The sequence below is a fragment of the Misgurnus anguillicaudatus genome, chromosome 14, assembly GCF_027580225.2.
Source record: "Misgurnus anguillicaudatus chromosome 14, ASM2758022v2, whole genome shotgun sequence".
NCBI classification, from domain to species: Eukaryota; Metazoa; Chordata; class Actinopteri; order Cypriniformes; family Cobitidae; genus Misgurnus; species Misgurnus anguillicaudatus.
In genome coordinates this window covers 13,261,943-13,284,770 of record NC_073350.2, presented here as the reverse complement: position 1 = coordinate 13,284,770, position 22,828 = coordinate 13,261,943, and the positions used below count along the sequence as shown (strand labels likewise).

The 22,828-nt window shown below is 38.4% G+C and overlaps 1 protein-coding gene across 2 annotated transcripts; it reads left to right on the top strand.

Annotated features, from left to right (window-relative positions):
- The first annotated feature begins 216 nt into the window (after nucleotides 1-216).
- On the top strand, nucleotides 217-22,091 carry LOC129427946 (calcium/calmodulin-dependent protein kinase type IV). Of its 2 annotated transcripts, XM_055184763.2 has the most exons (11): nucleotides 217-1,046; nucleotides 2,063-2,141; nucleotides 2,236-2,298; nucleotides 2,453-2,535; nucleotides 9,427-9,499; nucleotides 15,018-15,108; nucleotides 15,250-15,324; nucleotides 15,516-15,591; nucleotides 16,079-16,205; nucleotides 16,400-16,552; nucleotides 18,248-22,091. In XM_055184763.2, exons 1-11 carry the CDS (start codon nucleotides 940-942, stop codon nucleotides 18,722-18,724), a joined length of 1,404 nt encoding a protein of 467 aa, XP_055040738.2. In that variant the 5' UTR covers nucleotides 217-939; the 3' UTR covers nucleotides 18,725-22,091. The 2 variants fall into 2 exon arrangements, with proteins under 2 accessions (XP_055040738.2, XP_055040739.2); XM_055184764.2 differs by lacking the exons at nucleotides 2,063-2,141; nucleotides 2,236-2,298 and having other exon boundaries at nucleotides 914-1,046.
- Nucleotides 22,092-22,828: the final 737 nt, after the last annotated feature.

Sequence of the window (22,828 nt, the reverse complement as noted above, 5' to 3'; positions counted from 1 at the left end):
CTATTAAATATGTTAACACCAACAAACTATCTTTTGCTAGGATAAAATCCCTCTTGTGTATTTATTTTATTATAAATGATAATTCCTGACACGAGCAGAGCTGTCCGAGGTGCTGAAACGACCACGTCTAGACGTTCACGTGCGTATATACGTACTGACAGGAAGCAAATAATACGTTTTATATGTAAGATGATTCAATCGTTGTATCAGATGCACATTCGTTACTGCAATTGAATATTCCGGTTTCCTAGTTTCAACCCATAGTGATTGGGAGAAGGCTGATGGGTGTGTATTTGTGCCAGACCCCCTCCCTCCCTCCTTTCCTCCTCATGCTCTCACCAGCGCAAACAGCAGCGAGATTTACATCAGAAACGACATGTACTTCCTCTTCACCCTGCTAATTCACAAATCCCATCTGCTATATGGGAATCATCTGATAAATAAGGAGCAGATCTTTTGATTTTATTGTTTGCGTCCATTCGTGGACCTGACAAGCAAAGCGTCGCTTATCACGCGTGTGATACTCAAGCCTCTGGTTGTGTTTGCAGGATTATGAACGTTACATGGGAGGTTTGGCGATGGATTTTGTCCTGATTCACCCTACGAGGCCCTTTGGAAGCTGAAGATCCACTTTTGCTTATTGTTTTGATCAAGACCACCCCAACAGATTGACTACATTTTGTCAACATACTAGATCGCTTACGAACAGCTCATATTTGGAGATCAACTTGAACCCGCAGTGATGCTTCGGTGTTTGGTCTGACTTGTAATACGCGCGCTCAGACGGAAATGAAAGCCTGGACATTTTAAACCACAGAGGAACGGACTAATAAACATCAACCATAACCCAGCTCAAGCTGGCACTGTGGTCGTCTTTTATGTTCTTCCCTAATCTAAGGGGTTAATTGCATTCATTGTTACAGCAGAAGAGCCTTCATCATGCCCACCTCTCGGTCCGGCGCGTGCTCGGTGGAGTACTGGGTCGATGGCTCGCGCCGAGACGCGACAGTAGAGGATTTCTACAACATGGGCCCAGAATTGGGCAGGTCAGTATGGTCCCACTTTACCATGGTTATGTTGTTGTTGTAGTGTTAATGCATGAGTAAGCGCAACTTTTTGTTTTTAAAGTTTTTAAATTGTAAAAACGTGTTTGTTTATGGTTTCGTGCTGTAAAACAGCTTATGTTGAAGTGCTTGTTTGTTGGGTGTAATTGTTGCAAGGATGGCTGATTTCTAAACTAATTGAGCTCAAATTTAATCTTCCTGTAGTAAACTAATTATAATGCACTTAATTGAGCACACTTAGTAAGCACCTAATCTTTGTAAATGTCAGCAAGTGCTTCAAAATGTCATCTTTACCTCCCAGGATGTAGGCTACAGTGGGATGCAAAATGTTGTCACCTGACTTCAGTCACATCATGGCTGTGTGTTCTGGTGTGCAATTCGGCACTGAGAAGGACATCCAGGGAGTTTCAGATGTGGGAGCGTGCGTGGCAGGATTAAATGTAACCCGCTCTGACATATACTGGTTGTGTGTGTATGCTTCGATGTTAGTGTGTGATGGTGAAGACACAGATCTGGTGAAGTGTTAAAGTTGGATAACAAGGCAGCAGATGGTGATTGCCTGATGATCAGATGATGGGCTTCGTATGAGTCATAGAAAGATCAGAGAGAAAACAACAGAATTACATATCACTACTACTATATACAATTTGACTACTATATACTGTCATTAAATCATTAGCTTTCAATTAGGTATTAGGTTTCTGTCTCATAAAAAATGCCGGTTGCAAGGTTGTCTGACTGAGTTGCTATAGAGATGCATGGCCATATACAGTAAGAGAGATGTTGGGGGAGGTAAAACATTTGAGATCTCCATCATTTGGTGAACCGTGGAGGTCACAGTCGTGAAATGCCAGGCCCTTTTTTTTAATCAAAATAGTTGGTTCCTTTAAACCCTTGCGCTGGATTCACATTTTGTCCTTTGTATGTGCTTGTGTTTTGATGCCATTATTTGGGATTAATTTTTTTAATAAGAAGTTTTCTTTTGAATTTGCTACCAGGGGTGCGACGTCAGTTGTGTTTCGCTGTGAAGAGAAGCAAACTGAGAAACCTTACGCTGTTAAGGTCCTGAAAAAAACGGTAAATCAATTTGTCCCCTTATAGTATCATATTCATATTTCCCAAACTCCATAATGGTAATTTAATCTGGTGTTTCATCATGTTGTCAACTCAGATCGACAAGAAAATAGTGAGGACAGAGATTGGAGTCCTGCTGCGTCTTTCTCATCCAAACATCGTAAGATGAATGTTCTCTCCAATGCGCTGTGAATTGCCATTCACACTGTTATAAAATGTTTCATGTTAATGTTATTTTCCATGAAGTCAGAGGCAAAATATACGGATAGGGTTGCTCTCATATATTTATTGGGTTCTTGCTCTGTCTGTTTCAGATTCGTTTAAAAGAAATCTTTGAGACGGAGACGGAGATCTTCCTCATACTTGAGCTGGTCACAGGTGGTGAACTCTTTGACAGGTATGATGTGCATCAATCACAGGCAATGAAGAAAAGATGTTACACATGTGAATCAATATTTGTGATGTTCATTTTCAGATCAAGTAATGGTTTCATCGCAGCTTAGATAATCTTTTGACCCTCAAATATTGATTCCATGAGGAAGAAAAATTACAAATGAGATCTTAATAAGATTATGGAAAAGCAAACCAAGACTTTATCTCTTTAGTGTAATGCTTATCAGTTTTTTTTTTCTTTGTTTCTCTCTTTTATAATTGTTCTCGGATTTGTCATGATATAAAAATCTGCATTTAAAAATCAAATGTTTCAATATGAACTTGAAAATTTCTTATAAAAAATTTTCATAGACAAAATTATCTTAGCCAGTGGCTTTCAAATCTGTTTCTGGGGACCCACTGCTCTGCACATTTTCCCTGTGTTTTAATTCGTTCCCTAGCTCCCGCGTTTGTGAATTAGTATATCGTGTATGCAGGTTCGGGCACTGGTAAGGATTTTAGCTCACTTCACATTGGGGAACTGTTCACTTATTTTCCTGTGACGTTGCTGTTAAGCGCGTTGTGATCATTCACAGCTGTTACTCAACAACGGGCAAAATCAACATCTTTCTGACTTATTTTTTAAGCAGTACATTGTGAAAAATGCTGTCATTATTTTCTTACATATCTGAGCATAAAATTGGAGGAATATAATTAAATTTTAAATATATATATTTTTTTACAATTTTATATAAATATTATTATTTTAAATATTGAGTAGATTGTGTTCCCTTACTGTCTAGTGATGTGTGTTTATATTTAAACATTTGTCTTTACAAGAGTTCTGTCGCATTTAATGAAGTTTATTAAGTTGGCTTGCACGATTTTCGGTCGGAGAGCTTCAGAAAACCTTCGATGTACCAATATTCCCCTTTGAGGTACCAATATTGCCCTTCGTGGTACCAATATTCCCCTTTGAGGTACCAATATATGGGGTTCCTTTTGTGCCAAAATTAAGTCGACATGCTATCTGTGTATGCTATGTGTCGTCTTCCTTGTCTATGTGTCTGTTTACTGTCTGTGTCCATGTCTGTCTGTCTATGCTATGCATGTCTCCTGTCGTCTTTCCTTGCTGTTTGACTGTGTCGTCTTGCTGTGTCAATGCGGCATGCGTCATGACTATGCGTTGTTTCCCTCTGTCGTTACAATGCGTAGTTTCCCCCTGTCGTTACCATGTGTTGTTTCTATGTGTTGTTTCCCTCTGTCGTTACCATGTGTTGTTACTATGCGTTGTTTCCCTCTGTCGTTACCATGTGACGTTACTATGCGTTAGCCTAATAATAATAGTATAATTAATATATGATATAGTACATTCTTAAAATGAGGTTAAACCCTTGGAAAGACATCACTTTTCAACCAGAATTGCACGTCATTTAGCAAAAGCAAAAACGACGCATAGTAACGCCACATGGTAACGACAGAGGGAAACAACGCATAGTAACGACACATGGTAACGACAGAGGGAGACAACGCATAGTAACGACACATGGTAACGACAGAGGGAAAAAACGCATAGTAACAACACATGGTAACGATAGAGGGAAACAGCGCATAGTAACGTCACATGGTAACGACAGAGGGAAACAACGCATAGTAATGACACATGGCAACGACAGAGGAAAACAACGCATAGTAATGACACATGGTAACGACAGAGGGAAACAACGCATAGTAACAACACATGGTAATGATAGAGGGAAACAACGCATGGTAACGACAGAGGGAAACGACGCATGGTAACGACAGAGGGAAACAACGCATGGTAACGACAGAGGGAAACAACGCATAGTAACAACACATGGTAATGATAGAGGGAAAAGACGCATGGTAACGACAGAGGGAAACAGCGCATGGTAACGACAGAGGGAAACAACGCATAGTAACAACACATGGTAACGACAGAGGAAAACGTCACATAGTCATGACGCATGCCGCATTGACACAGCAAGATGACACAGTCGAACAGCAGGGAAGGATGACGGGAGTGGGTTGAGTTGACACGGACAAGGGTTGAGTCATGTGGGCAATCACATAGACATGGAAGACGACACATAGCATAGACAGACAGACATGGATACAGACAGTAAACAGACACATAGACATGGAAGACAACACATAGCATACACAGATAGCATGTCGACTTAATTTTGGCTCAAAAGAACCCCATACTAATATTCCTCTTTGAGGTACCAATATTTACCTTCAAGGTACCAATATTCCCCTTCAAGGTACCAATATTTCCCTTTGAGGTACCAATTTTCTCCTTCGAGGTACCAATATTTTAGCCGGACGTTGTCATACTCAATTCTAGTCAGAATTTGAGTCTGATACCGCTCCATTGAGCTATAATTATGAGGCGTGTCTCAACCGAAAAATGCCTCTGCACTCAATTGGATAGACCTACAACCAATCAGAGCAACGGGGTGTGAGACGTTTGTTGAAATTACGTATTTGCAGCTTGACCGAACTGCTAGTTATTTTCGCTACATTGACACACACTACAAGTCTGAGTTAGCGAACGTACATCAACACCTACTATGTTTACAACATTTAATTTATATCACATTAAGTCATACAATAAGACTATATCTTACCATTTGTACATTAGTTGAATTTCATCCACGACGATACCCATTACGTTTGCTTGAAAAATATCGGAGCCTAGCATGTCCCTCCACGATTCCCGGCTTCCGAAAAGAAGCTGGCCACGACCGCTAATTATATCCATCTCGTCGTGCACACCGAGTTGCATCGCCGTGATACCCATTTCAGTTGCTTCTTTAACTTGATAAGTGCGACAACTTTTGTCGAATCCCGTAGGAAGGACGGCAAAAACATCAACAAATGCTTTGCTCGCGTTTCTCTGTTCTTCTTTTAAAATCAATGCTCTGTCGATATCTTTTAGAACAGACTCAATGTCAGAATCCACACATCTGATTTCTACCGCGGCAGCCATTTCGTTGTAAACAACAGATTCAACACACACGCTCTTTGGTGATGTGGTTGATTTACGTTACTGATCATCTGTCCATCATCGTATAAACCCCGCCCTGACAATTTGATTCGTCGGCCAGTTTTGGGACTCGCATAGTAGCTCCTCAACGGTGAAACCACAGACCGATCTTCCCGTTTCTCAAAATGTTGTGTGCGGGGCTAAGATCGGCTGGCACCCAGGCTAGCAATATTTACCTTCAAGGTACCAATATTCCTCTCCCTTTGAGGTACCATTTTCCCCCTTCGAGGTACCAATATCCCCCTTCGAGGTCCCAATATTTACCTTCGGGGAACCAATATTCCTCGTTGAGGTACCAATATTTACCTTCTATGTACCAATATTCTCCTTTAAGGTACCAATATTCCCTTTTGAAGTACCAATATGCACTTTTGAGGTACCAATATTCATCTTTGAAGTACCAATATTTACCTTCGAGGTACCAATATTCTCCTTGAAAGTACCAATATTCTCCTTTGAAGTACCAATATGCACTTTTGAGGTACCAATATCCCCCTTCGAGGTACCAATATTCTCCTTTGAGGTACCAATATTCTCCTTTGAAGTACCAATATGCACTTTTTAGGTACCAATATTCTCCTTTGAGGTACCAATATTTCCCTTCAAAGAACCAATATTTCTCTTTGAGGTACCAATATTCCCCTTTGAAGTACCAATATGCACTTTTGAGGTACCAATATCCCCCTTTGAGGTACCAATATTCTCCTTTGAGGTACCAATATTCCCCTATGAAGTACCAATATGCACTTTTGAGGTACCAATATCCCCCTTCGAGGTACCAATATTCTCCTTTGAGTTACCAATATTCACCTTTGAGGTACCAATATCCCCCTTCGAGGTACCAATATTCTCCTTTGAGGTACCAATATTCCCCTATGAAGTACCAAATATGCACTTTTGAGGTACCAATATTCACCTTTGAGGTACCAATATTCACCTTTGAGGTACCAATATTCCCCTTCTAGGTACCAATATTTACCTTCGAGGTACCAATATTCCCCTTTGAGGTACCAATATGCACCTTTTGAAGTATCTATATGCACCTTTGAGGTACCAATATGCACCTTTGAAGTATCAATATGCACTTTTGAGGTACCAATATGCAAGTTTCAAGTACCAATATATACGTTTGAGATATCAATATGTAAATTTTAGATACCAATATGTACTTTTGATGTGTCAGTTTGTACCTGAGGTATCAAAACAAACCTTTGAGGTATGAAATGTGCCACCGAGGTATCAATATTCACCTTTGAGGTACCAATATTCTCCTTTGAGGTACCAATATTCTCCTTTGAGGTACCAATATTCCCCTTCGAAGAACCAACATTTCCCTTTGAGGTACCAATATTCCCCTTTGAGGTACCAATATTTACCTTCGAGGTACCAATATTCCCCTTTGAGGTACCAATATGCACCTTTGAAGTATCAATATGCACCTTTGAGGTACCAATATGCAAGTTTCAAATACCAATATATACGTTTGAGATATCAATATGTAAATTTTAGATACCAATATGTACTTTTGATGTGTCAGTTTGTACCTGAGGTATCAAAACAAACCTTTGAGGTATGAAATGTGCCACCGAGGTATCAATATTCACCTTTGAGGTACCAATATTCACCTTTGAGGAACCAATATTCACCTTTGAGGTACCAATATTCCCCTTCGAAGAACCAATATTTCCCTTTGAGGTACCAATATTCCCCTTTGAGGTACCAATATTCCCCTTTGAGGTACCAATATTTACCTTCGAGGTACCAATATTCCCCTTTGAGGTACCAATATGCACCTTTGAAGTATCAATATGCACCTTTGAGGTACCAATATGCAAGTTTCAAGTACCAATATATAAGTTTTAGATATCAATATGTAAATTTTAGATACCAATATGTACTTTTGATGTGTCAGTTTGTACCTGAGGTATCAAAACAAACCTTTGAGGTATGAAATGTGCCACCGGGGTATCAATATTCACCTTTGAGGTACCAATATTCACCTTTGAGGTACCAATATTCACCTTTGAGGAACCAATATTCACCTTTGAGGTACCAATATTCCCCTTCGAAGAACCAATATTTCCCTTTGAGGTACCAATATTCCCCTTTGAGGTACCAATATTCCCCTTTGAGGTACCAATATTTACCTTCGAGGTACCAATATTCCCCTTTGAGGTACCAATATGCACCTTTGAAGTATCAATATGCACCTTTGAGGTACCAATATGCAAGTTTCAAGTACCAATATATAAGTTTTAGATATCAATATGTAAATTTTAGATACCAATATGTACTTTTGATGTGTCAGTTTGTACCTGAGGTATCAAAACAAACCTTTGAGGTATGAAATGTGCCACCGGGGTATCAATATTCACCTTTGAGGTACCAATATTCACCTTTGAGGTACCAATATTCACCTTTGAGGTACCAATATTCACCTTTGAGGTACCAATATTCCCCTTCGAAGAACCAATATTTCCCTTTGAGGTACCAATATTCCCCTTTGAGGTACCAATATTTCCCTTTGAGGTACCAATATTTACCTTCGAGGTACCAATATTCCCCTTTGAGGTACCAATATGCACCTTTGAAGTATCAATATGCACCTTTGAGGTACCAATATGCAAGTTTCAAGTACCAATATATAAGTTTTAGATATCAATATGTAAATTTTAGATACCAATATGTACTTTTGATGTGTCAGTTTGTACCTGAGGTATCAAAACAAACCTTTGAGGTATGAAATGTGCCACCGGGGTATCAATATTCACCTTTGAGGTACCAATATTCACCTTTGAGGTACCAATATTCACCTTTGAGGTACCAATATTCACCTTTGAGGTACCAATATTCCCCTTCGAAGAACCAATATTTCCCTTTGAGGTACCAATATTCCCCTTTGAGGTACCAATATTTCCCTTTGAGGTACCAATATTTACCTTCGAGGTACCAATATTCCCCTTTGAGGTACCAATATGCACCTTTGAAGTATCAATATGCACCTTTGAGGTACCAATATGCAAGTTTCAAGTACCAATATATACGTTTGAGATATCAATATGTAAATTTTAGATACCAATATGTACTTTTGATGTGTCAGTTTGTACCTGAGGTATCAAAACAAACCTTTGAGGTATGAAATGTACCACCGAAGTATCAATAAGCATTTTTGTGGTATCAATCTGTACCTTTGAGGTACCAATATATAAATTTGATGTATCAATAACTACATTGGGGTACCTTAAGGGAAACAATACGCACATTTGAGGTACTATTATGCACCCTTTAGGTACATATTTAAAAGGGTACCGCTGCTCTTTTTTAAAGAGTGTACTTTTGCTGTATGTCAACAAGTATCTCATGTATGTTTAGGAGACAACTAAGACAAAGTGATCACTTCAATGAATCATAACTGAGATAATAAACAACTCAAATGACCAATGAAAACAGCTTCTTCTACACACAATGAGGTTTACGTTTATCACCTCAGATCATAATGTGAACACGAGCACAGGAATCTCATTCTTTCTTCTTCATCTACGTCTTACAGCTCAAGTTCTTAAGACTCAGTGGGCTATCTATCTGTTCCTCTGCCCAACAGCGAGACATAATTAAATAAACAAGTTCCCGATAATTGGTTTAAGTGGGTTTGGTGCAGAGCAGAAGCAGGATGTGTTTGCCTACACACTGCTAAACAGAGCTCTAAACGCTACCAGATACACACAGACACCCACACACGCCTAAACATCAGCTGTTCGTGTTTTAAACATATGGTACACCATGTATGTGCAATGTTTAAATGTGTGATATTTTAACTGATTTGCGATGTCTGTGTTGTTTCAGAATTGTGGAGAGAGGTTACTACAGCGAGAGAGATGCAGCTCATGTCATCAAACAGATCCTGGAGGCTGTGGCGGTAAGACCAAGTGTATCATGGGATATAAAATGGCTGTGCTTTTAAGCTACCGTAAAGTGCTTGAAAGGCAATAATGGCGATCGGGGACATGTTAGAGAAAACAGGGCTCTTTTTAAATAATTAAAATGTACTGTGTGTGTACAAATTCTGACATTTACAACACTTAGCTTCTTCCTCAATCATGAAAAATTATGTTAAAATGTTTTTATACACTCCCCTTGTTTTTGATTGGTTGACAGGAAAAAAGCTCCGCCCCAAACATATACCATTGGATAAATAAGTTTTATATAGAAAAATAATGTTGTGATTGAAGTAACATAACCAAATACCAGGATATGATGATACGTGCCATGGGTCAGAGCAGTTGTGTATCCTCAACCAGAGGATTACTGTCCGCGTATTGGCGTGGCTAAACACATGTCCAGTGTTGGACTGACAGTGGAGGGCTTTGGAGATGTGGGTCAGCCTTGTCGTCACTCAAAAGCGAATGGTAGAGTAAGCTGATGTGTGCTAGTGAAAAATAATCTCCTCTGGAAAAACATTGCATTTTTTTCTGTAGCTTTTCTAATCTGCCTAAGCAGGAGGAGTGTGGGTTTGTGTTATGTAACAGTTCTGCAACCGCGGCGTCTTTCTGACAATAGAGCAACAATGCAGAGACTACATGCGCTGGTTTATCTCAGGAATATTGTTTTGGGCGTGCACATTGGATTCATTTAATCCATGTTTTCTATGGCTTCTCATAACTTGGAAGGACACTAGAATTTGGGAGATGCTCCAGCCTGTGTTCAAAAAGACTTTCATGTTTGCAAGTAGCTCACCTTTAAAGGGCACCTATTATGCCCTTTTTTACAAGATATAAGGTGTGCCCAGAATGTGTCTGTGAAGTTTCAACTCAAAATACCTCGTAGATTATTTATTAAAGCCAAATGGGTTGGAGTAAAAATGTGCTGTACCTATAATTGCAAATGAGCTACTGCTCCTCACTCCCTAGCCAAAAGAGACAATGAGCGCTTTCAGTTAAAATAGATCCTGTGAATACAGTATGAGAGAATAGCATCTCACTATTGAGATATGGTGAACAGCGTACAACTCACTTGGGGAGAAAACTATGGTAATACAGGACTCTCAGTCAGTGGGCGGAGCTTTATCAGCGTGACATCACATTTAAACAGCATGTCGAATGAGACTGCTTTGGTTTATTGGAGATTTAAAAATAAGTAGTGGGTGGATTTTTTTCCATTGTAGGGTAGTTGTGTTCACACACTGTCAACACACATATATGTCCTAGCATTTTGTAAAAGTAGATTTTGCATAATAGGTGACCTTTAAAGGTGCAGTGTGTAATTTTTAAAAGGATCTCTTGACACAAATGCAAAATGTAATGAAATAATGAACCGTTATGTTTTTATTACTTTAGAATGAGACGTTTTTATCTACATACAACGAGGGTCCCCTTACATGGAAGTCGCCATTTTGTGCTGCCATATTTCTACAGCAGCCCTTAACGGACAAACTTCTTTTACGAAGCTGTCTCCGAAGATGACATGTTTGTCTGGTGGTGGCTACCGTAGCTTCTCTATGTGTTTTAAATGCGATGGGTGAGCAGTTAACTGAGCCATTGGTTGCAATTCGCAACCTCACCACTAGATGCCACTAAAATGTACACACTGCACCCTTAAAGGGATAGTTCACCAAAAAATGAAAATAATGTCATTAATGGCTCACCCTCATGTCGTTCCAAACTGGTAAGACCTCCGTTCATCTTCGGAACACGGTTTAATGTGTTTTGAGAGCTTGCTGACCCTTCATTGAAAATCTTCGAAGTATTTTGAACATCATCAAAGTAGTCCATGTGACATCAGTGGTTCAGTTGGAGTGTGTTGGGGCATTGAAGGTGCATTTTGGTCCAAAAATAACAAAATTAAGACTTTATTTAGCATTGCCTTCTCATCCGGTTCGGTTGGAGGTGCGTGCATGGGACTGGAGTCGCGTGGCTGTAGTGATGCGGCTGACGTGTTGTGTGTTGCGCCCAGCTGTTTTTTTTTTGTGTGCCCAAGCTTCGTTTACAGTCTGAGGGAGACGTGTGCTGTAAGTAAAAAAAAACCTTCGCAAACATGTCTGAGGATAACACGTCAGCCGCGTCACTGCAGTCACGTGACTTTAGTCTCGTGCATGCATTTCCAACAGAACCGGAAGAGAAGACAATGCTGAAAAAAGCCTTAATTTTTGTTATTTTTGGACCAAAATGTATTTTCGATGCTTCAACACATTCTAACTGACCTTCTGGCCTTTCTGGACATGGACAGTATACCGTACTTAGATTTTCAATGAAGGGTCAACAAACTCTCGGATTAAATATAAAACATCTTAATCTGTGTTTCGAAGATGAACGGACATGAGGGTGAGTCATTAATGACATTATTTTGATTTTTGGGTGAACGATCCCTTCAACTTTCAGAGAAGCATTTCCATAAATTGCAAAAATGACAGCTTTTTAGGAAAGTGATAAATTATTTAATGACATTATGGTTTTATTACATTAAAATAAACATGTGTGCTTTGTATCTTTTTACAAAGAATGTATAATTAAACATTAACGGAATGACATCTCCTGAAGCTCTTCTTTATTCAGACGAGGTGTTGTCTCACCTCCAGGTCCCACACGAGTCATGTGCTAAAAAACAAAAGTGACTCCTGCCGCCTTCAATTAACACCCCGTCATCTGCCAAACACTTCCTGTACTTCTTCAGATTCATAGCGAACGGCCTGGTTAACGTTTGAAAGGAAATCATCGCTTCCCCCCTCCCCGCCCACCGTGATGCGCTCGTATATTTTTGGAATTGTGTTAAAGGAACAACATCTGTCTTGCGTCTGCGAACACAAAATTAATTAACACGGCCTGACACGGCATGAGTCATCCCCGCACTTATCAGAGCGCTGTGCCGCTCGCAGGCGCCTGTGCTTTGATAATGGAGAACGACCCGTGATCTCTGTGTGCTAGAAAACCTCTTCAGGGACGACAGCAGGTCTGAAAGGTTCGGGCTCCACCATCGATCCTTAAATCCCAGAGACAGTCTGCAATTTGCAGCACTGAAAACTCCGTCTGGGGCTCAGAGATGATGCATTAATGCGGCAGCTGATCTAAAGAGCGAGAAGACCCTGAACGCTGCGTGTGTCTCGGGCTTGATGATGGCTGTTTTAAGTGAATGTGTAGAGAGAACAGACTGCTTCAATGAACTCATACCCACCTACACTCCATCAGGACTGATTCAGTCATACACAGTTATGCACTAACAGACTCTTAGAGCGACATAATGAGACTTAACTCACAAATGAAAGGAGTAATTAATTAAATCAACATAACAAATTACCTATTAGAGAAGCTACTGTAAATCGGGGATAGTGTGCTGAGTCGTGTCTGAGCTGAAGAAAAATGTGACCCTGCATGTGAATATCCAGCTAAAGTCATTTCTAATTTTTGACATAAAATCCCCATATTTAATGTAAAAAAACATTCTGTGATAATATAACCTTGATATCTTTAAAATAGACTTAATTTAACCTTAAAGTGTGCGTATATGACACATTCTGGACACCTTGGTTTTAAAGGAATAGATCACTCAAATATGAAAATTCCCATAATTTAATGAACCCCAATTTCATCCCAGTCAATATATTAAAGCTCCAAAAAGCATATACATAGCATACTAGATGAACTTTTATATTTTTAACTTTTTTTTATTATTTAATGAATTACTAAACTAAATTAAAAAGTTTTAAAGGGGACATATCATGAAAATCTGAATTTTTCCATGTTTAAGTGCTATAATTCAGCCCAGTCTCACGAAATTTTGCTATATAGGCACGTACATATATATATTTTTTATCGTGATATTATCACGAATTTACGCATTTTTTTGTGATTGTATAACGAATTCCTGTTTTCGTGTGATTGTCACGTGTTGGTTGCTCAACTGTTTTGTCCTGTTTTCTTACACTTGTTGCTTCGGTTTAGTGTTAGATTTACATAAAATGACATCCCTACCTTTAACCCTAACGCCAGGCGACATGTAAAAAAATTTATCAGAAAAAATAGTATAAACCAATATATAAAGTGACATTCTAATGCAAGCACCAAATCTAACCCTAAACCGAAGCGACAATGGTTTGAAAATAGGAAAAAACAGTTGAGTAACCAATAAGTGATAATCACACAAAAACAGGAATTCATTCATAAAAACGCGGAAATTCGTGATAATATCACGAAAAAAGAATCAAAAATTTACGTGACTATATCACGAAACCTTGTGTGGGTGGTATAATTCAACCCAATATCACGCAAATACGTGACTGTTTCACGTGTGGACCGGCGTGGGGATGTCGCGTTTTGCCGCGTTTGAACGTGAGCATGTCACGTTTTCTGTTTGTGTCACTGTCACGTATTGGTTACTCAACTTTTTTGTCCTAATTTCTTACCATTGTCGCTTCGGTTTAGGGTTAGATTTACATAAAATGAAATCCTTACCTAAACAAACTCTAACCCCAACGTCAGGCGACAATTGGTTAAAGTTTAGAAAATATAAAAGAATAAGTCTTGTATCTTTTTTTTTTATAAACCAATACTTAAAGTGACAAATACTTAAAGTGACATATAACGCAAGCACCAAATCTAACCCTAAACCAAAGAGACAATGGTTTGAAAATAGGACAAAAAAGTTGAGTAACCAATACGTGACAGTGACACAAACAGAAAAGCGTGACATGCTCACGTTCAAACGCGGCAAAACGTGACATTTTCACGTTGGTCCATACGTGAAATAGTCACGTATTTGCCTGATATAGGGTTGTATAATTGGGTCCCCAGTGCTTCAATCATCCTATAAAATGTGAAAAAGAACAACCCAGTAACTTAGTTTTGGTAAACCATTCTCTGCAAGCATGTGAAAAAATAGGTAATTGAAATTTGGCTCCCCTTGTGATGTCAGAAGGGGATCTTATTATAATATTACTGCACTACCTAATCTGCACTATTCAACCACGGCACTGCCATTTAGTGCAGAGGGAAAGACAGAAAATAATTGACAGCACAATTGAGTTTCAATTTAAACATATTACCATCATGGCGATAGGTGTTTGCATTTCATCAGCTCATTTGCATTTAAAGGGACACAACCATAAACAACACATTTTTGCTCACACCTACAAAGTGGCAATTTTAACATGTTATAATAAATTAAATATATGATATTTTGAGCTAAAACTTCACATACGTACTCTGGGGGCACAAAAGATTTATTTTACTTCTTAAAAAAGTCTTGTGAAATGACCTCTTTAAACATTCCTTTCAATTCCAGTGTATTGTTGGAAGTTCATTGCACCAGATTCTTCTAAATAAATCTAATGTTCTAGGTAAACCAAATGGATAAACTGGATTGTGAGTGTTCGTTCTTGTATGAAAGTGTGTATACGTGCACAAACAGTGTTGTAGTCCTTATACATCTGTTTTGTGTCTATGTAGTACTTACATGAGAATGGAGTTGTTCACAGAGACCTCAAACCAGAAAATCTTCTTTATGCTGACTTGTCAATAGATGCACCTCTCAAGATAGGTAAGAGTGGTATATTTTTATATATTAATCCATTGTATCCATTATGTTGCATGCAAGACAAATGAGCAGCAAAATGATTGTGTCAGGGACATGGCTAAAGCTCTTTCAGTAACTAATGGAATTGTATTGATTCACTCACAGCGGACTTTGGCCTGTCTAAGATAATTGATGAGCAAGTGACAATGAAGACAGTGTGTGGGACCCCTGGTTACTGCGGTGAGTCTGATAGGACAATAGTTGCATTATGGTTTAAGCATCCTTTGATTTTTGATTTTTAGATCACAACATGTTCTTTTAAAATAGACGTCATTCAGACGTCTGCAAGCAATCAGTGCAGGTTATCAAACACTGACCATATATTTAGTCAATATATTTGTATTAATTTCCTGCATACTGTATCCACTCAGCCCCTGAGATTCTCAGAGGAAACCCGTATGGTCCAGAGGTCGACATGTGGTCGGTGGGAGTCATCCTTTACATTCTGTGAGTAATGCATTTACATTGATGTTTATTTATTTAGCAGACACGTTTTCATTATACTTGCGAAAAATGCAACACGGGCAATTAATTATAAGAAAACAGTGTTAGAAGTGATTAAATAAAAAAATTATTCCATGTAGATCATAAAAAGCAAGCTATAGCAGCAATGTGCAAACCAGGTGAGAAGAAGAGATGAAACTGGAATGTTTTTAAATGAGTGGATGTTAAATCTGTATAGTAGTCAATATATGTAAAATACACAATATCTAGCTTATTGAAAAACAATTCATCTTGATATAATGACAGAAATCTGAGATATCTGGAATTGAAGATTGCTGATTAAAATATATGTGAATATGTACAGTACAAATATATGAAATATACATTTCTTGAATGCTTAGCTTAATTTAATTTTCTTTTTATTCTGGTTGTTTTCCCTCTGCCTCATTGTCCACATTATTAAGTGTTTTTTTATTGTCTCCACCTTTAGACTGTGCGGGTTTGAACCATTTTTCGATCCAAGGGGGGACCAGTACATGTACAGTCGCATTCTGAACTGCGACTATGAGTTTGTCTCCCCCTGGTGGGATGAAGTCTCCCTCAATGCAAAGGATTTGGTGGGTCCTTTTGCCATCCATCTGGTAAAGCAGTGTTATAGGCTTTGCTTATTGTCCTGTTTGCAGTGGTGTTGATGGATCACAGATTGATTTCAAACAGATGAGAGAAAACAATATCTCCTAACATCTCATGTCCAGTCAACTGGCTTGCTTACCATTACCTGTTAGTAATGTTTCTTTTCTGTTGTGTGTAGGTAAGTAAGCTCATAGTGTTGGACCCTCATAAACGTCTTTCAGTGAAGCAGGCCCTGGAGCACCCATGGGTGCTTGGAAAGGCAGCACGTTTCTCTCACATGGACACAACACAGAGGAAACTACAAGAATTCAATGCTCGACGCAAACTGAAGGTCTGTCACAGATGTCCAGCTAAATATAAGTACCTAAAATGTAAATCTGATAGAAATTTAATGTATAATGTTCTTCATACATTTGAAGAATCCTTGTTTTGTACAAGGTAATCCAGAGTCACTCTGTTTTAGACTCCTGTGAACTGGTGCATAGCAATCTGGAGTAACTCTGTTTTAGGTTGCTATGAACTGGTGCATAGCAATCTGGAGTAACTCTGTTTTAGGTTGCTATGAACTGGTGCATAGCAATCAGGAGTCACTCTGTTTTAGGCTGCAATGAACTGGTGCATAGCAATCAGGAGTAACTCTGTTTTAGACTCCTATGAACTGGTGCATAGCAATCAGGAGTAACTCTGTTTTAGGCTCCTATGAACTGGTGCATAGCAATCTGGAGTCACTCTGTTTTAGGCTGCAATGAACTGGTGCATAGCAATCAGGAGTAACTCTGTTTTAGACTCCTATGAACTGGTGCATAGCAATCAGGAGTCACTCTGTTTTAGGCTGCAATGAACTGGTGCATAGCAATCAGGAGTAACTCTGTTTTAGACTCCTATGAACTGGTGCATAGCAATCAGGAGTCACTTTGTTTTAGGCTGCAATGAACTGGTGCATAGCAATCAGGAGTAACTCTGTTTTAGACTCCTATGAACTGGTGCATAGCAATCAGGAGTCACTCTGTTTTAGGCTGCAATGAACTGGTGCATAGCAATCAGGAGTAACTCTGTTTTAGACTCCTATGAACTGGTGCATAGCAATCAGGAGTCACTCTGTTTTAGGCTCCTATGAACTGGTGCATAGCAATCTGGAGTCACTCTGTTTTAGGCTCCTATGTACTTGTGCATAGCAATCAGGAGTCACTCTGTTTTAGGCTCCTGTGAACTGGTGCATAGTAATCCGGAGTCACTCTGTTTTAGGCTGCTATGAACTGGTGCATAACAATCTGGAATCACTCTATTTTAGGCTGCTATGAACTGGTGCATAGTAATCCAGAGTCACTCTGTTTTAGGCTCCTATGAACTGGTGCATAGCAATCCGGAGTCACTCTGTTTTAGGCTCCTATAAACTGGGGCATACCAATCTGGAGTCACTCTGTTTTAGGCTCCTATGTACTTGTGCATAGCAATCAGGAGTCACTCTGTTTTAGGCTCCTATGAACTGGTGCAAAGCAATTCGGAGTCACTTTGTTTTAGGTTGCTATGAACTGGTGCATAGCAATCCGGAGTCACTCTGTTTTAGGCTGCAATGAACTGGTGCATAGCAATCTGGAGTCACTCTGTTTTAGGCTGCAATGAACTGGTGCATAGCAATCTGGAGTCACTCTGTTTTAGGCTCCTATGAACTGGTGCATAGCAATCTGGAGTCACTCTGTTTTAGGCTGCTATGAACTGGTGCATAGCAATCTGGAGTCACTCTGTTTTAGGCTCCTATGAACTGGTGCATAGCAATCCGGAGTCACTCTGTTTTAGGCTCCTATAAACTGGTGCATACCAATCTGGAGTCACTCTGTTTTAGGCTGCTATGAACTGGTGCATTGCAATCAGGAGTTACTCTGTTTTAGGCTGCTATGGACTGGTGCATAGCAATCCGGAGTCACTCTGTTTTAGGCTGCTATGAACTGGTGCATAACAATCCCGAGTCACTCTGTTTTAGACTCTTATGTATTGGTGCATAGTAATCAGAATCACTCTATTTTAGGCTGCTATGAAAGCTGTGGTCGCCACAAGCCGTATGCACGAGGGCTCGCGGCGGCGGACCGACAGTTGCGAGATGCCCAACTCGGACAAGACCTGTTGCCAGAGTAACATAAAGAAGGAAGACAACTTGGGTTCTCAAAATGGGCCCGTTCCCATCAAAGAAGACTCTGAGCAGGTTGAAGACGGAGCTGTTCACGTCCAATCGTCCCCAAGTCCTCCCCTCCATCCTCCCCATAAATCCAAACCTGCAACCATGCCCACCCGTCCGCCTCTCATAGCAGAGGGACACAGGCAGACCTCCGTCATCCCAAAAGCTCCTGTGGTTCGGCCCAGAGTGCCCCAGAAGAGCTTCTCAGTGGAGCCTGGAGGCAAATGCGAGTCTTCACCATTGAGCACCACCCCACCCAGTCCCAAGAGCCTCAGTAATGGTTTCACTATGGGTCTAGAAGCAGGTGGGAGTACAGCTGAATGTCAGTAAGACTGGAAGATCAAAAGATGTCACAGCTTGGGTCTGTAACATTCACATACAAGAGGACAATGGAGATGCTTTAAAAATTCACAGAGAATTTATTCTCCTCTTCCAGTTTGGGATCTTTTGATACTGGACCAGCACGTGATGAGCTGTCTCTTTTTACATGCTCTTCACCTGGATGCACGTGGCTTTTGTTTTAAGTTAGCGACACAAGAAACATTGTTTAATTTCTGCTTGCACAAGCATTGTGAATAAGAAAAATGTTTTTCATCTGAACTGAAATTAATTTGGCTCTTTATTCTTTTTGCTATCATGATCATACAATCCTGTTCTCTCTATAGAGGTAGTAGGGATCGTGTGTCTGTGATGTGATCGTATTTATTTGTTTTAGGAATGATTGCTACAAGACCCTTAAATTTCTATTGTATACACTATACATAAATGCATATAGAAAACAATATATAAAATGTATCTTTATATGTCTTTTCTCATATTCTAATAACCCCTTTTTGTATTTGCACATAAAAGAGTAAATTGATTAAAATGGTTTCTAATAATTCAATGCACCATCAGGATCCAACATCATATAGGAGATGAGGATTATTCCCCCGAGCTCATCTTTGGCATTTTATAGTCCATCAAACCGAAGTGATGTCATTCAAGGTTGCCACACTAATCTAGTTCTTATTTCATGCTAAAAATGATACATTAGGTACATTTATATTTGGCAGATGGTTTTATCCAAAGCGACTTACAGTGCATCAGTCTATAAAATTATTTAGTATTTGTTCGGGATTGAACCTACACATCTGACCGTTGCATTGCTAATGTAATGTGCTACCAATTGAGCTACAGTGCCCCCCAAGCAAATATATTTAATATTACCAAGATGTTTTACTCGTATTGATATGAATGGGGGGATCAGCGTGGCCACTCTCCCGCATTCCAGTAAAAAGGGCCAATCGTCAATTGTTAAAGAATGACATCCTCTGGGGGAGGAACTTTGTGCATGTTTTACTATAGCAAAACCTGGAGGTGTTGCAGTGATGCAACATCTTTAAAAAGACTTTGCCCTAAGTCAATAGTAAGATTAAATATCTAACATTTAATGAAACTCACACTTAGTTTGCCACTGTACTATAAAAAAAAGCTCTTTGAGGTGGAATTTACATAAGAGTAAGTTTTAGCCACACTGTCTACCTCTTTTACTGTACAGGGGCTTCCAATGTATCAAATAGAAAATTATATAGAAATCTCTTAGGATAGAAGGAATGAAAGATTTTTCAATGTCAAAGGGCTGTTTTGTGAACTTATTTATGTAGGCTGAATTTCTCTGCCTTCATGAACGTGTAACAGCAACAATATATAATATAAAACAGTTGTTTTTGTTTAACTACTTTGTTTTATTCTCTGCCAAACAAAAATGCTTTGTATATACTACTTGCATAAACAGTATAGCCTAATTAGAAATCCTTGGAACATTATGATTAAGTATCAGTAATATTTTGCAGTTATTAAAAATCTATTTATGTTTTCAGTTGCAAGCCAGTATAGACCAGTTCAAATGATGTAAACAACACTGGTCCAGAAACACTTCCTGTTACAGTTTGTGACAGTTATTTTTTTATTTCACATATATTATTATCTTTAAGATCTTTGTTTAACTTCAGTTAATTCAGGTTTATTTGTTCTGTTGGTTTATTTTATCCCAACGCTTATCTAGTATTAAAAAACGAAAACAGGAAGTGCTTCTGGACCAGTGTTGTTTGCATCTTTTGAAATGGTCTATAGATGCTGTTTATGTTTGAACATTTCCAAAAGCAAATCAATTTTGTTATCAGACCTTTTCTGTTGGATAATTCGCACAAAAATGTTATTTTATAATTTTCTTATCCTCATGTTGTTTTGGCCCTGTATGGATTTCTTTTTTTCTGATGAACACAAAAGAAATGTTGATAAATAGCACACAGCTGGTGGAAACCATTGACTTCCATAGTAGCATTCCTATGGAATAACTTTATGCCCAGCTGCACTTCCTGGACTTCGGCCGGCTCCTTGTTTCCTGTCTGCCATTGTTGGACGGGCTGATTGGTCCAGGTGTGTCTGATTATTGTTGTTGTGACTACTGAGGTCAGGCACACCTGGATTAATCAGTTTGTTTGTGACTACTGAGGTTAATCAGTTTGTCCAATAATGGCAGACGGGAGGCGGGGAGCTGGCTGAGGTTCGGGGGGTGGTGCAGCTGGGCATAAAGCCTATTCAATGGTAACCGTCAACTGTCCGCTTACCATATTTTATCCAAATTTCTTCATCATTATTTATTACAATACTTTTGTTAATTTATGTCCTACTAAGTGAATGGTTTCTGCCAGCTGTGTGCTTATCATCATTTATCAATTTTTTTTTCTTTTGTGTTCATCAAGAGAGGAATTCATGCAGGTCTGGAGCAACATGAGGATGAGTCAATTATGACAGAATTTTCATTTTTGGGTGAATTATCCCTAAGTGAGTTTATATCAATGTTTATAAGCATGGGACGCACTACATCAAGAGAATCTGTCAATAGTCTATAGGATTCTAAAACAGGTTTTAATCAATATTTTTTTGTTTGTTTGTTATTGGCCCAAATTTCTTTTACAAATGGTATTTTAAATATACAAATTCAATACTCAACCAGTGAAAACACAAATCAACTAATGGATATTGGTCAATGTCTATATGGTTACGCAGCCATACCATTGTATTAAATGACAATTCCCTCCAATACTATAATTTTACCATTCTGGGTTGTTTTAAATCATGCTGAATATTGGACAGAGCACATCGCTGGGTTAAAAATTACCCAATGCTGGGTTGTTTGGGTAATTTTTAGCCCACCGGTGTGTTCTCTCCAATATTTACCCAGCATGGGATAAAAACGGCCCATCGTTTTGTAAGTGCATGATACAACTATAGAAGATATGGATAATTCACAAAATTACATAGGCTAATGCGAAACTGAAGCTAGTTGTGTTCGAGTTCATGTTACGCTGCACAGATCGACTGATGTATGGCAGGGGTTTTTAAACATTTTTGTTAGCTGAAACCCCTAGACCTATTATTTATCTGAAGTAGCCACTGAGATTTAAGTAAATACTTCAATAATTTAATAGCACATTTGCATGTTTAACTTCAAAAATATTTAAGATTTATTTAAGATCTATTTTAGAGTTTTTATCAATAGTATTTGACAATTATTACCTGTTATTAAACCTTCTGGTCATTTTCTTTGATTTGGTATATAAAATGTAGGCCATCTGTCCATTTTGCATGAGGTTTCTGATATATTGTAATGTTGTGTAATGGTAACATGACATGCAGATTAAACAAATAAGACATTTTTGTTAGTGTTTTATTTAGTTTTTTATTCCAAACAGTTAATTTTGGTGTTTGACATTGGACTTATTGAAAGCTGCGCATCAATGGGGATTTAAGCTAGTAGATTTTTCTACTCTTAACTCTTTCAAAATGAAATGGATACAATTATTTCTGAAAGACCCTGCATCTTTTTGGAATTTTATTCCAAATTATATTTTTTATTTTGTTAGTGTTTTACACTTTTCATTCCATTGTATTTATGACACTTCTAAATTAATCTTATATGTATCTAATTTCCATAAACAGCATTTAATAATTTGGCCTGTAAAAACAAAATTATAAAATAAACAAATCTCTTTTTTTATGGTGTGGGAAAATTTTAAATATTGGGCTTCTTTAAAAAATTTTCTTTTAGTTACTCTTAAAATTATTCATATACACAGTAAATCATAAACTTGCTATAAGCTTAATAACGGTTTTTATGATGGTAATATGGTATGAGGCTGATGAAACAATTTTTCATTTTATTTGAAATTGACTAAAGTATTTTGGGTTGATTTTTCAAATTTTGTATACAAATTTAGTCAAAATTCTGTATTACCCAGACAATGTTATTTTTGGTGACTCTCAGAAATTAAACCCTTTAAATTGTACATTTATTAATCTATTACTCTTTCTTGACATTACATTTATAAATGTAAATTTTAAACAAAAAATCCTTCTTTTATTATTTTTGTAAAAGATGTTGGCACA

Coding starts and splice junctions, on each gene's coding strand:
- LOC129427946 (XM_055184763.2), top strand. CDS start 940: ATGCCCACCTCTCGGTCCGGCGCGTGCTCGGTGGAGTACTGGGTCGAT. Junction 2,299..2,452: donor GTCTTTCTCATCCAAACATC/GTAAGATGAATG, acceptor TGTCTGTTTCAG/ATTCGTTTAAAAGAAATCTT. Junction 2,536..9,426: donor GGTGGTGAACTCTTTGACAG/GTATGATGTGCA, acceptor GTGTTGTTTCAG/AATTGTGGAGAGAGGTTACT.